Here is a 12,544-nt window from a genome sequence, read left to right as displayed (position 1 = left end):
CCCTCAACTCTCTGGAACAGATTGTGGGGGCATATGGGGAGAAGAGAGGACAGACGTTCTGTTGCACAAGTAGAAGTTCTTGTGCTGAATGGACAACTTTGTTGGATACAACCCTTAGACTTTACCATCCTATACTTCTGTAAAGAGGGTAGAAAATAAAACCTGTTGATTAAATTTCAGGTGGCGAGTGGGCTCATATGGAGAAAGAATAGGCCTTTGTTGTCTAAGATGACGTGAAAGATGTTTTTAGCTTTGTTTACTAAATTCAGGTGAAATAAACATGCAAAATTAGCTCCGTTTTTAAGTCATCAGAAATTTGTCTGTTGCAAACAGTTTCTTAGTGCAAATTACCCTAATATGCATTGGGGGAAAACTCAGTTCTAAATTTTTCGGAAAACTCGCGCCTCTGCCTCTTAATCAGTGGATATAGTTTTTCTAGGCAGGTAAAGGTGTTGTAGAATTAATAGACAAGGATTTCAAATTGCAGAGCACATGATTCAATGAGAACATGTTTATTCACATAGACACAGTTTTTAATGCTCCACACAGTTTGAGTTGTTAAGATGCATCAAAAGTAGATTATATGAATTCCTTAAATTTTGAGTGTGCTTATAGGTTCAGAAGTAAATAAATGAAAGCTGTAAATGAAGTATCTTAAGGTTGGTTCACACATTAGTGAACCATGCTGCATGTATGAGCTTCTGTGAACTGGCTCAACTTCCAACACCAGTATTATTTCCCATGGCTAGATATTCTCTTTCCAACCTGCACCTTTTTATATTTTGGGCAAGCTGATATCCCCTGTTACTTTTGCCCACTCACCTTAAAGCTGCTCCAGCTTCTCTTTGCCAGAGAGAACAAAGAAGGAGCTGCAGAGGCAGTTCTTAATTTCTCTCTCTTTGGCAGCAGTGTTTTTTCCTATTTCAGCTCTTGGCAAGAGCAACCACCAGCAAAAAGTGGGAAAATAGCCCATTCATTTTCTTTGTTCTCTCTGGCATGGAAAGGCTATTACAGTGGTACCTCGGGTTACAGACGCTTCAGGTTACAGACTCCGCTAACCCAGAAATAGTACCTTGGGTTAAGAACTTTGCTTCAGGATGAGAACAGAAATCGTGCAGCGGGATGCCCCATTAGCTAAAGTGGTACCTCAGGTTAAGAACAGTTTCAGGTTAAGAACAGACCTCCAGGATGAATTAAGTTCTTAACCCGAGGTACCACTGTATTGATGTGAAGCTGAGTGGCCAGTGGTAGCTTTGAGCTCCCTGGGATCATGGGACAAGGTATGCATTAGAAGACTCCCCTGAAGGCACCTGTATTGACTGTTAGAACTGGGGCCCTCTGCATATGCACAGAAGCTTCTGAACATCCCAAAAGGTGTGTTTTTAGATTTAGATAGTGGATTTCTGCAGTTAGATTTTTCTGTTAACAGAAAATTAAGTTTGTGCTTAATTTTTCCATTTGAAATCAAGGTGATATAAAAGTGGTTAATGCTGGATAACTAATACACATAATATTTATATAGACGGGTAGAGGGGCTGCAACTTCAAGGTAATCAACTGAGCAGCTATAGGAGACAAAAAAAGAAAAGAATAAAATGTGTGCCTGTGCTTACATACTTTTGAACTAAACCCAACACATTCCTGGAGAAGATTATAGAATTTAGTACTTCTATTGTTGCACATAGTGGGACGCAGGTGGCGCTGTGGGTTAAACCAGAGAGCCTAGGACTTGCTGATCAGAAGGTTGGCGGTTCAAATCCCTGTGACGGGGTGAGCTCCCGTTGTTCGGTCCATGCTCCTGCCAACCTAGCAGTTCAAAAGCATGTCAAAGTGCAAGTAGATAAATAGGTACCGCTCCAGCGGGAAGGTAAACGGCATTTCTGTGTGCTGCTCTGGTTTGCCAGAAGCGCCTTAGTCATGCTGGCCACATGACCCGGAAGCTGTACGCCGGCTCCCTCGGCCAATAAAGCGAGATGAGCGCCACAACCCCAGAGTCGGCCACGACTGGACCTAATGGTCAGGGGTCCCTTTACCTTATTGTTGCACATATGATTGTGTAGAGACACATACAGGGAAATAGTGAGGATTAAGCATTTACTTGGGTTGTTTCTGGGCTCACCAAAAAACAATTTTGTTGCTTTTCTTTCCTGCCTTATCTCTTATAAGAAACTTGCTTCTAAATATACAGGCAGGATTAGAAGTGGATGTTGACTTGCTTTAGCTAGAAGTAATATAAGTGTAATAAAACAACATTTCTTTTTCTTGCGTAACTGCTTTTTGCATGTTTCTATTTTTCAATTTTCTGTTGAAACAAGCAACCCACTCATCCTATCTAATCTGTTTTATCAAGGTGGGTGTGAAGTCAGTCAGGATGCAATAGTTGCAGAATGTACAGTGTTCTCTATTCTGGCTTGGTGCCTGAAGAATCTAGATGGAGGTAGAACTTAGAAGTTTCAAGAGGAATAAGGGCAGCAATAAATTACAAACAGTCTTCAATTTAAGTTAGAATATAATAATTAAATTACTTTTTCCCGTCTAAAGCTAGATTCAGACTGAATTGTCCTCAAGCACCCTGCTGGCACTACTGGAATGGAAATTGTTATTGCCTAGAGGCAAATAATACGGGGACTTGGACAGAAGCACTAAAATTTTGCAAGCGATACAGCTTTACAGAATTAGTATCATTTACTAGTAGTCAGGAAATGGTAAGTTGCATATATACTTACTTTTTGTATCTATACATTGAGGACACTTTCTGCCCAAACAGATACTGCATTTACATAGTATAGTCCACAAAATCACATTAATTAAAAAATGTATCTTGAGAGACCAACAATCAGGGCAGGGTTACAACAATAAGTACATAAAAATCCAGTTAGCAAAACTTTCCTACCCACCTTCTGTTTATAGACACCTCAGTAGAGTATGTCAGTAGAGTATTCTTGAAACAGAATAGCACCATTGGATACAACCCAAAAAATACATACAAGCAGCATTACAATGATGGATCAGATGAAGCAAATTTAAAACAGGAACAGAATAAAAGGCCTGCAAAAGTGTGTTCACTGCACTGCAATGACATTAAGATAGGTACCAGGTTCTCTAAGTGGCCAACCAGATTATTAGGTTACAGAGAAACCAGCAAATCCTAGGTAACAAGACATTTGACAGTATTGCAGTTTATATTACAGTCTTAGTTATGAATTATGCAACAGATGAGCAGATGATGCTGTTTTTGAGTTACATCAATGAAACCTGATAAAATCGGAAATGATTTTACTGTAACTCAAGAGTAGCCGATAATTACTAGTTGTTCACACCAGATTTGTTCTCACTTACAAACAGATGAGCAATAAGAACTTCTTGATCTTTTTCACTGTACTCCCATGTGACATCACAAATCATTTAACTTCTTTGAGCCAACAAATGTTTTCTTATGAATGTCGGGAACGTTAGTATCTTTGAACTAATGCTCAGTGTACTGTACAAGTAGAAACAACCTTATTTAAGGGATGTAATATTTAGGAAGGCTTGGAAGGTAGGATCATAAAAAGTATTAGAAAAGATAAATTATAAAATAAATAAAAGAGATGTGAGGTCCAGGTGAATATATATTTGCCAATACGGTTTGTATGTCAAAATATCTTAAACTTTGCTATTGTTTTTCCACAGAACTGGATCTTAGCTTTACCTTTGGATGATTTTTGGACTGGATTGAATAACTTGGAAAATATTAACACTTTTTCATGGTCAGAAGGTACACCAGCAAATATGAGGCTTCCTTGGTAAGATGTGAACATTAAAAAGCACAATTGAAGTATGATTTGTTTTCCTCTGATATGATTGTGTCAGGGGTGTTTGTAACGATGCAAGTGTATTTTTTCTTTCTTTTACCACTTATATATTCCATTCATCCTGTGTATTGGTATTTTGTGTTAGGCATGCCATAGTCAGCAGGCATGCCATAGTCAGAGCCATGAATACAACTGTTTTCATGCAAAGTCTTAAGTTCCCAGAGAGAACCCTTTTGTAATTCTTTCTGTCTTGGAGGGCCCAGTGGTTCTCCTGGGGCATGCCACTTAACCAGGAGCTCAGAGGGTATACATCTGGAAAAGCCCTTAATTACCAGGAGGAAGGGCAATACACTGGAGACAGAAGACATTACAATATCAGTGTGATCTCTGACATCAGTATTTTGAAACAGCATATTTTTGCAGTCATGTTTTCACTGTTACGTCATGTAATTTTTCTCTTTTGTTGTACTAAAATCTAATTGGGAAGGCTTCAGCTATCGTCCCCAGCCCAGCCAAATACTGTGCATTGTGTGAAAGTTTCCAAACGTCACTTGGTTGCTTTGCATTGCAATGAAAAGGCCCATTGGATCTGCAAGCGAAATACAGGTGAGTTTGGTTTTTACAGGTTTTTAATTCCTTAAATTTGTCCAATTTATCTGTGATTTCCAGACAGATATTCAAGTGGTTAGCTTTTTCCTATCCCGCTGGCATGGTATATGATGAAATAATCCAAATGCAGATTTTATTGCCTGTATATTCAGAGAAATCTATTGTTGCTTGTTCATTTATTGAACTGGTATATCACCTAATATTTCAGAAAATCTCTAAGCGGTTTACATCTTAACACAAATCAAAGGGAGGAATTCAACATTGTTCCTTTCCAAACATTCTGTCAGTTCAAGCATTTCCTGTATGCCTGATGGAACAATCTCTCCCATCCCCGCTCTACTATTTGTTCTGCGTGTTTCCCTGACCCTCCTAGAGCCAGCTGAGGCATGTGTGGGGAAGAGAGTGTGGTGTGCTACCAGAAGTCTTCACATGGGATTCCACTAGCAGGACCAGACCAGTTAGTTCAATCTGGCTCAAAATATATTACATAGAGATTCCACATTCAATCCAACTGCTATTAATATATGATAGATTTTAAATAAGAGAATTAAGGAGTAAATATATCCACACAGTATACATAAGCAAAAAACAAAAACAAATCATATAAAAAATACGTCAAGAAGTAGTATCATAAATATTACAAAACTAGGTGTCTTCATATATAAAAATACAAATCTGGAATTCAGGAACCAACTGTTATACGGAGTCACTCAAGAATCATACTCTTCATGCATGCACAACTTCACTCCATCCACTCAATTCCATTTAACAACCAGTGCATATGTACAAGACAGCAGGTGAAAAGCTCGACCCCAATAATTTCCATCCCTTCTCTCACCTCAAGCAATGCAAACACCCTCGCCCCATCTCTCATTTAAGCCCTTCTCTGCCAACAAACTCTCACCCTGTGGGCAGTTAACCCAGCCACCAACATGCCTAATACCACCTCACAGGGAGTATTGCAATCAATCGACTAAAAATAAGATAAATCTTCCATATAGGACAAGTCAAATCTCAACAGGGCTCATCTATAGACCATTTAGCCAAACACCTTGCCATTGTTGACCCTGTGGGAGTTGATTCTTGTGATATGTCAAGTTGAATAACTGTTCCACCCATTCTTGTTGCTTTTACTTCATAGTAATGATAAAAGCCTACAGTGTTACATGATGCTTGAAGTAAAGATGTGTTCCAAATCCTAACTGGCATTTGCACACTTTTAATATATATTTGGAATTGATTCCAGTGTGAGTCTGGCAATTTTGTGCAACTAATTTAAACTGGTTGCATTACTGTGTGGATTCTTTTTCCTATTGCAGCTGTTGACCGGTACCAGGAACACAAAGGAAAGGTGCTTCTATCACCCCCAGGCTCTGTATCTCAAGTACATGCAGATTTGATTTCTGCAAAGGCAGCGTGCTTGGAGCTTAGAGAACAATGTACAGGGATCACTATCTGGAATAATGCCTATGCAATTGCTAGAGGAACTGTATTGCTAAAAAGTGAAGAGCGCTGGTCTGCAGCATATGTCAAATCAGGTTGGCCAAACATTCTGTAGATTGCAGCTCACAGTATTGTATTATGCATTATGTGATAACAGAAAAACTAACTGATACAATTTATAGAACTAGGTACTGAGCATTCTGAGATGTAATCAGAATGTGAGTTCTTTGCCTTAAATGAAAAAGGCATTAAGTTTCAGCTGAAAGAAATATAAATGTAAAACTAAAATGCTGCATTTTGAGCAAACATTCATTTGGTTGCTTGCATGTTCTATTCTCATTTCAAGAGCAGAATCTTTGTGGAAAGTATTTTGATAGTGTGAAGAAAGAGTTTGAGAGAGCTAGACATAAAAGGGAAAGAGGAATGGATATTCTGCACACTGCTTGGGTATTCTCTGTATAATGGTTTATAATTTCTGAAATGAAATAAATAAAGCCTAAGTATTAGATGACCAGGAGAAGAAACAGAACTGTGGAAGGCAAATATGATTATTGTTATGTCCTTTTTATTATTTTTCATAGATTGCTCCTTGGGTTACTTTGGAAAGAACTGTTCCTCTGTTTGCAGCGGATGTTATGGTGATGAATTATGCAATCCATACACTGGAGTTTGTGATAATTTTCATTCTTGTAGAGCTCAGGACTCTCCTACTATTTGTGATCGAGGTACTTGAACAAAGCTAATAGGGGATGAATTGGGAGCAGAGAAGAACTCTTTCTACCGTGCAAAACTAAATGTAAACTAAAAAAAAAACCACTTTCAAGAAGCACCAATAAATATAATAGTGATATTCCTAACTCTTCATTGCACATGACATACCTTAGCTTGGGAAACCTTGTAGCAACAGCCCAGGCATACCAGCTTTTCTGTCTCTGTAACATTTTAGCTATGTGACTGAGCTGGTGTTTTCACATTTTGACATCTACAGTGTTGCACATGATTAATTCCCAATAAGTTTATTCCATCACCTATTCTTCAGTGTTTGAGAGTGGCTGCATACTTATATGCACACACAGTTGCCATGGGTACACAAATGTTTTCTGCAGCAAGCACATAAATTGTGGGTGACATACCTCTATCTTTGAGCCACCACTATACGGCCTATTACACTTACGTGTGTTTTCAATTGGATTTGCGTAATATAGGCATTCTGGTGGTTTATGACCACATAGATCGTGACAAGTTTATCCACAATGACATGCCTCTTGTGCTATGTGTAGACTCATTCTGCCATTTATGTGCCATTTATGTGACCTGTATGCTCTTACTAAGCTGCCTTGTTTAAACCCCATGTTCAGAATTGAGTGTGGTAGGAATGGATGCCTCCAGTTCCACCTGTGGGTTGTGAGTTGTTGTTTTTGGTGTCCATGTTCTTCTTCCTTATGGCTTAATTTGTAGAATTTCTAAACTTAATTTTGGAATTGGTGCACGTGCAGTTTGCTGCAGTTTTCACCTTGTGTCTTCCATTTTACAGGTTACTGCAGTGTGTGATTACACAGGACAGCAGGCCACAACTGTTCACTTGTATCATTAAGCATCCTCTTGGTTTTTTTCCCCCCTAATAATCGCTTCTTACCCTTCCTAAGTTCTTTAGCATGTGCAGAATGCTTCATAGAGAGGCTGGGATTTCTCTTATGTGCACTGTCACTCAGAGAAGGCCGAAACTGGAAGTTTCACCTACTGTTTCCTCTCAGATTCCTCCCAGAGAGACAGTTATGACTCACATGGATGCTTGGATAAAATGAGAAAAACCAGGAAAGATTATTGCAATTTTTCTAATACAGAGTTCTATGAAACTGAGAAAAATCCTCACCCATCTTCCCTGACACTCCGCTTGTCAGAATTTGAAGGAGAGTTAGCAGCTGTGTTCATACTCCTGTTTACTGTGCACTCGCTGCATTTCCAGTGCTGGGTTTTTAATCTGTATTCATGTGACATCGTTGAAAATGTATATGTATCCTCTACTTTGATGCATTATTTCCTAAGATAGCTTCACACAGATTGAAAGACTTAAACCATTCTGTGATGGTTCTAGGGGTTGCTCGTGCGTAAGCCGGTGCAAACAGCTGGCTGTATTGCCTGAGTGAACCTTTTCTGTCCGGACAGCCACTCACCCGTGGCTGTCTCAATCGCTGGCAGAATCCGTCAGTGGGCGTTTCTTAAACTTCTAGCAAAGAAGCTCTTTGACGCCTAGTCTCCTCCTACTCTCTCTGCACGAAAGCCTTCTGCACAAGGAGGGCGTAGGCAGCGGAGGACCTCTACTCTCCCCGCTGGTCCCCAGCAAGGAGTCATGGGACCGCCTCGCCGCTTCCCCCATCTGCCCCCTTCTCCACTGGTGCTACGCTGATTCTCTTCCCCAGAAGATGGGCTGCCTCTCCCAATCCCAGGATGCTCTCTGGAATCCCTCTGGATTTTGCTCTCTCCCTCCGACACTGATGGCAGTTCCCTGACACATTCCCAATTTGTCTCTAGCCAAGGTGTAAACACCTTTGCATAAGTTAAAGACATCCCTGCCCTATCAATGCCTCCTAGTGTGTACACAGAGGCTGCACCTCCACAGGCACATACCTCCACATGTGGTGGGAATGCCCCAAAATTCAATCGTTTTGGATATCGGTGCTGCAGGAAAAATGCAAAATAACAAAACAAATAATGAAAGCAATTCCGGAGTCTTTCTTGTGCCTGATAAACCATCAAGTGGATCTGTGACCACTTGTCATAGATCCTTTGCTTAAACAACTATGCAATATACTTGTGATTGATTTCTGCCATCACTTCAGATTCCTTTTTGCATGGCTTTTTAATGAAAGCATATATGTCCTGTTGAGCACTGGAACCAGTAAGAGAAGAAATTACACTGAAAATTGTGACAGTGCATCTATACACAGTAGTATGAAGTGTGGCTCATCCACACTTCCATTTGTCCCACTGTTTTCCTCTGGGAAAACCTCCTGTTTACCACTGAATCAGAAGAAACATCAGTCGTTTGTTTTGGTGTGGATTCATGTTTATTCTGATTCAGTGGTAAACAGCAGGTTTTCCTTGGGAAAGTGGTGGGACCAAAAACCCCCCCACACCAATTAGACCTGGGCCTAGAAAGCAAGGAACAAGTTGAAAACCTTTTGGACCTATGCTTTCTAGACACGGGACAAGCAGAAGTGTGGATAAGTCTAAAGTCTGCAAAAAAACAACACACAGGCGCAAAAAAAAGAATAGTGGGTTGGGTATGCAATTGTCCCCTTCTGCAAATACAATCAGGCAATTTGAAACAGAAATCTGGGGAGAAATTTGAGTGGATCCTGGGTGAACTATTTGCTTTTGCATAACAGCGAAACCCATATTATAGGCATGCATTGTACAGAGCTGTAGCTATGGAGGAGGCTAGCCTTTTTTTTGCCTTGCCATTGAGGCTCTCGGCCTCTCTGTGTGTGTAGGCAAATGCACGTGGGGGGCTGCCAAACTGGGTCTTTGACCCAGGTGAAATAAAGCCTAGCTTTACCCCTGCATTGTGGTCCTTGCATGTGACAAATCTTATTACAGCATACAGACTGGAATGTTATCGGTTGTTTATTTGTGTTTTGATTAGCTATGAGCAGTGCATGGTGTCCACGATTTTCTGGTTGGAAATATTGGGGAAATGGCTGCTATTACTTCAGCAATGTCAGCATCAGCTGGGCAGATTCTCGAAAACAGTGCAGAAGATTCAGAAGTACAGACCTCGTATGGATTGGAAGCAGAAGTGAAATGGTATTTACACATCCCTATGGCAAAACACAAATAATGGAGATCTAGTGGTAGAATATATAATATATATGTGTGTGTGTGTGTGTGTGTTACAATTTTGAAATATCTTCAGTTAAAAGCAGGGTTTGTGAATTTTAAACAGAATATCAGTGTTGTTTTGGCATTGGTTTGGCTTTCTGATATTTGCACCTGTCATTACCACAACCTACTGTGTTTTAAAAACAGTTATGAGTGTGATGGTTGTGCTGTGGCAGCAGTATCAAAAGACACAGCCCCAGTCTGGCTCGAGTCCCATGGTGCTGTGAGTCTCTTTCCCTTACCACATTCATTTTAAAGTGAAGGTCTTTGCTAATTAGGTTTCCCTGACTAAATAAAAAATCCCTAACTTTGTGGGCCAGGTCTGATTTACGCCAGTGTTCCGTCTGGATCATTCTTCCAACTAGTTCTCTTTTCAGAGGTGCTGTGGCTGTTTTTGACACTATTTTTCTCCACTCTGGTCCACATTTCTCTTTGCTTTTATAATGTCAGGGGTGTCTTCCTATCAGCGCCAACAACACAGGCCAGAGAGTTCTCTTCTCCAAGAGAGAGTAAGGCTGCAAATTTCCCTGGGAGTAAGCCCCATTCATTTCAGTAGGACTTGCTTCTGAGTCCCACTATGTTTTTGAGTCTTAACAGGTAGGTCTTCAAGAGGTCTCATTTTAAATCATAAGGTGTTTTATTCAGAAAGTTATTAGACAAATTCTTGCAATATCTGGCTCTGATTGCTAGTTTATTACATGAAAGTATGTTCATACAAGAGGTGAGGTATTTATTTCACAAGTATTGTATAGCTCTAGAAAGTGCTTTGTGAGTTATGAACATGACTGGGCTTAATTTTGTTTGGAATAAACTAAGCCGCTATTTGTAGCTTGGTGTGTGTGGAAACAGCTTAGTTTGCTAAACCCAGTTAGTTACAAATTGAACCTGGATTGGAGTTGTGTATCAAAAACAGAAAAAAAAATATGATAAAAAACTGTGATTTGAACTAAGCTTTCTATTTAAGAAGAACTGTATAAAGTTTAAAGTACGTTTAGTTACTGGACGGTGGGAAGAATGTGTTTATACCCAGCATTTGACTTGTGGATGCTGCCCTCTTGTGCTAGAAATTGATAGTAATGCAAATATTAAAACTGAGAGAATTCAAAAACAAAATGTCCTAGTTTGGGAAGTTGGGAAAATGGAAATCCCATTTTTGCTATGAGCCAGAGCCAAACACAAACTCCAGGCATTGGAGCCTGTCTTGTCATTCAGTTGCTGCCAGCTTGTTAAAATTCTGCCAGCTTGGGGCTAAGGATCCTATCTGTGTTATCTCAGAAGAGGTAGGAAGCCATCTCTTCCAGCTGGAGCTTACAGGAGCCTTTGCCAAGGCCTGTACCTCAGGGCTTGGGGGCATTCCTTTTATGTGGTTTAAAGTACTGTTAGCTCTACTCTGACCTTGTAAACTTTAGCAGAAGGCAAATATAGCCATCAAATATTGTTGCATCCCAAATTGTTTTACTGTCTCTTGTATTTTGGCAGGACTGGTTGTCCTCTGTAAACCCTCGTGACATTTTGTGGACTGGGCTGAATAGCAGGAAGCAAAATTCCATATGGATTTGGTCAAATATGAAATCAGCTGCTAAAGCATTACACTGGTACATAAGTGTACACTGGTACACATAAGTATTTCTGTCAATTTTAGTTTCATCGTTTCTAATTTGCATTTCGATTTTACTATTTTCATCTTGAGTAAAACTATTTTTCTCAGTTTTGTTATATATATATTTATTTATAAAGGTATTTGTGTACCGCTATATCATAAAAAAAATATCAAAGTGGCTTACAACAATAGAAGCATAAAACCATAAAAATGTTAAAAACAGGCATCAATTTACCATTGTGGAAGTCTGTATTCCTAATTGTCTGCAGAGGCAAACTATAAACAACTCCAACGCACTGTAACAGAACAATGAAAGCAAAAATAATAACTAAAATAATTACCTCAAAGAACAAAAGAAGCAAAGGCAGAAAGAGCACAGAAATCCAGAGCTAATAATAAATACATTAAATTCTCAAAACGAAAATGGCATATACAGTGGTGCCTTGCAAGACGAAAAGAATCCGTTCCGCGATTCTCTTCGTCTAGCGGTTTTTTCGTCTTGCGAAGCAAGCCCATTGACAGCTTAGCGGATTAGCGCTATTAGCGGTCTAGCGGCTTTTAGCGATCAGCTGAGAAGCGGCTTATCAGCGGATCAGCTGATAAGCGGCTTAGTGGCTTAGGAAAAGGGCGAAAAAAGCGGAAAAAAACCCGCGGGAACTCGCAAGACATTTTCGTCTTGCGAAGCAAGCCCATAGGGAAATTCGTTTTGCGAAGCGCCTCCAAAACGGAAAACCCTTTTGTCTAGCGGGTTTTCCGTCTTGCGAGGCGTTCGTCTTGCGGGGCACCACTGTAAATTAAGCAACAACAGAATCAAAGTCTTGTTTAAAAAGAAATGTCTTGAAATGCTGTTGAAACACAAATAGGAAGGTAATCTCTTGGAACAAGGAATTGCACATATGGAATGTGCCTGCCATAGAGAAAGCCAGGACAGCTCCACTTGGTTGGGGACAAACTGCAAGAAGCTTTGTCCCAAGCTGTTTAAGGCTTTAGAAGTAATAGCTGACACCTTGAATTTCACTTGGAAACTGCACGTCTTGTAAAGTACTTGCCCCAATCAAAGTTTTAGTGGTGGTGTTTTACACTGGTAGAAGTTCTTGGATGGTTTTTAACTTCTGCCCCATAAAGAGTGTGTTACAGTAGTCCAGTCCAGATGGCATGTCTGACTGGGTTTATTTTTAATGTTTTCTTCTAGGAGCAGCCGGTGAGGAGGAGTGACA

General features: G+C 40.0%; 1 protein-coding gene across 9 annotated transcripts in view; it reads left to right on the top strand.

The window, feature by feature from the left end:
- The window catches only part of LOC309336388 (uncharacterized protein), a 78,663-nt gene that overhangs the window by 1,114 nt on the left and 65,005 nt on the right, over window positions 1-12,544 (top strand). For 7 of the 9 annotated variants that reach the window (XR_014153985.1, XR_014153986.1, XM_081852008.1 and 4 more), the window contains exons 2-8: window positions 2,541-2,704; window positions 3,672-3,784; window positions 4,281-4,399; window positions 5,722-5,940; window positions 6,427-6,570; window positions 9,492-9,652; window positions 11,207-11,322. Coding sequence is in view for 7 of the 9 variants with exons in the window: in XM_081852008.1 (XP_081708134.1) it covers window positions 2,541-2,704; window positions 3,672-3,784; window positions 4,281-4,399; window positions 5,722-5,940; window positions 6,427-6,570; window positions 9,492-9,652; window positions 11,207-11,322 (1,036 nt within the window). In the remaining 2 variants the exon portion in view is untranslated. The remainder of the gene's footprint in view (window positions 1-2,540; window positions 2,705-3,671; window positions 3,785-4,280; window positions 4,400-5,721; window positions 5,941-6,426; window positions 6,571-9,491; window positions 9,653-11,206; window positions 11,323-12,544) is intronic. The other 2 variants (XM_081852011.1, XM_081852009.1) reach the window with 2 other exon arrangements.

This window comes from Podarcis erhardii (assembly GCF_964252035.2).
Source record: "Podarcis erhardii genome assembly, chromosome: 2".
Lineage (NCBI taxonomy): Eukaryota > Metazoa > Chordata > Lepidosauria > Squamata > Lacertidae > Podarcis > Podarcis erhardii.
The sequence above is the reverse complement of the archived record's forward strand: the minus strand, read 5'-3'. Positions and strand labels throughout refer to the sequence as shown.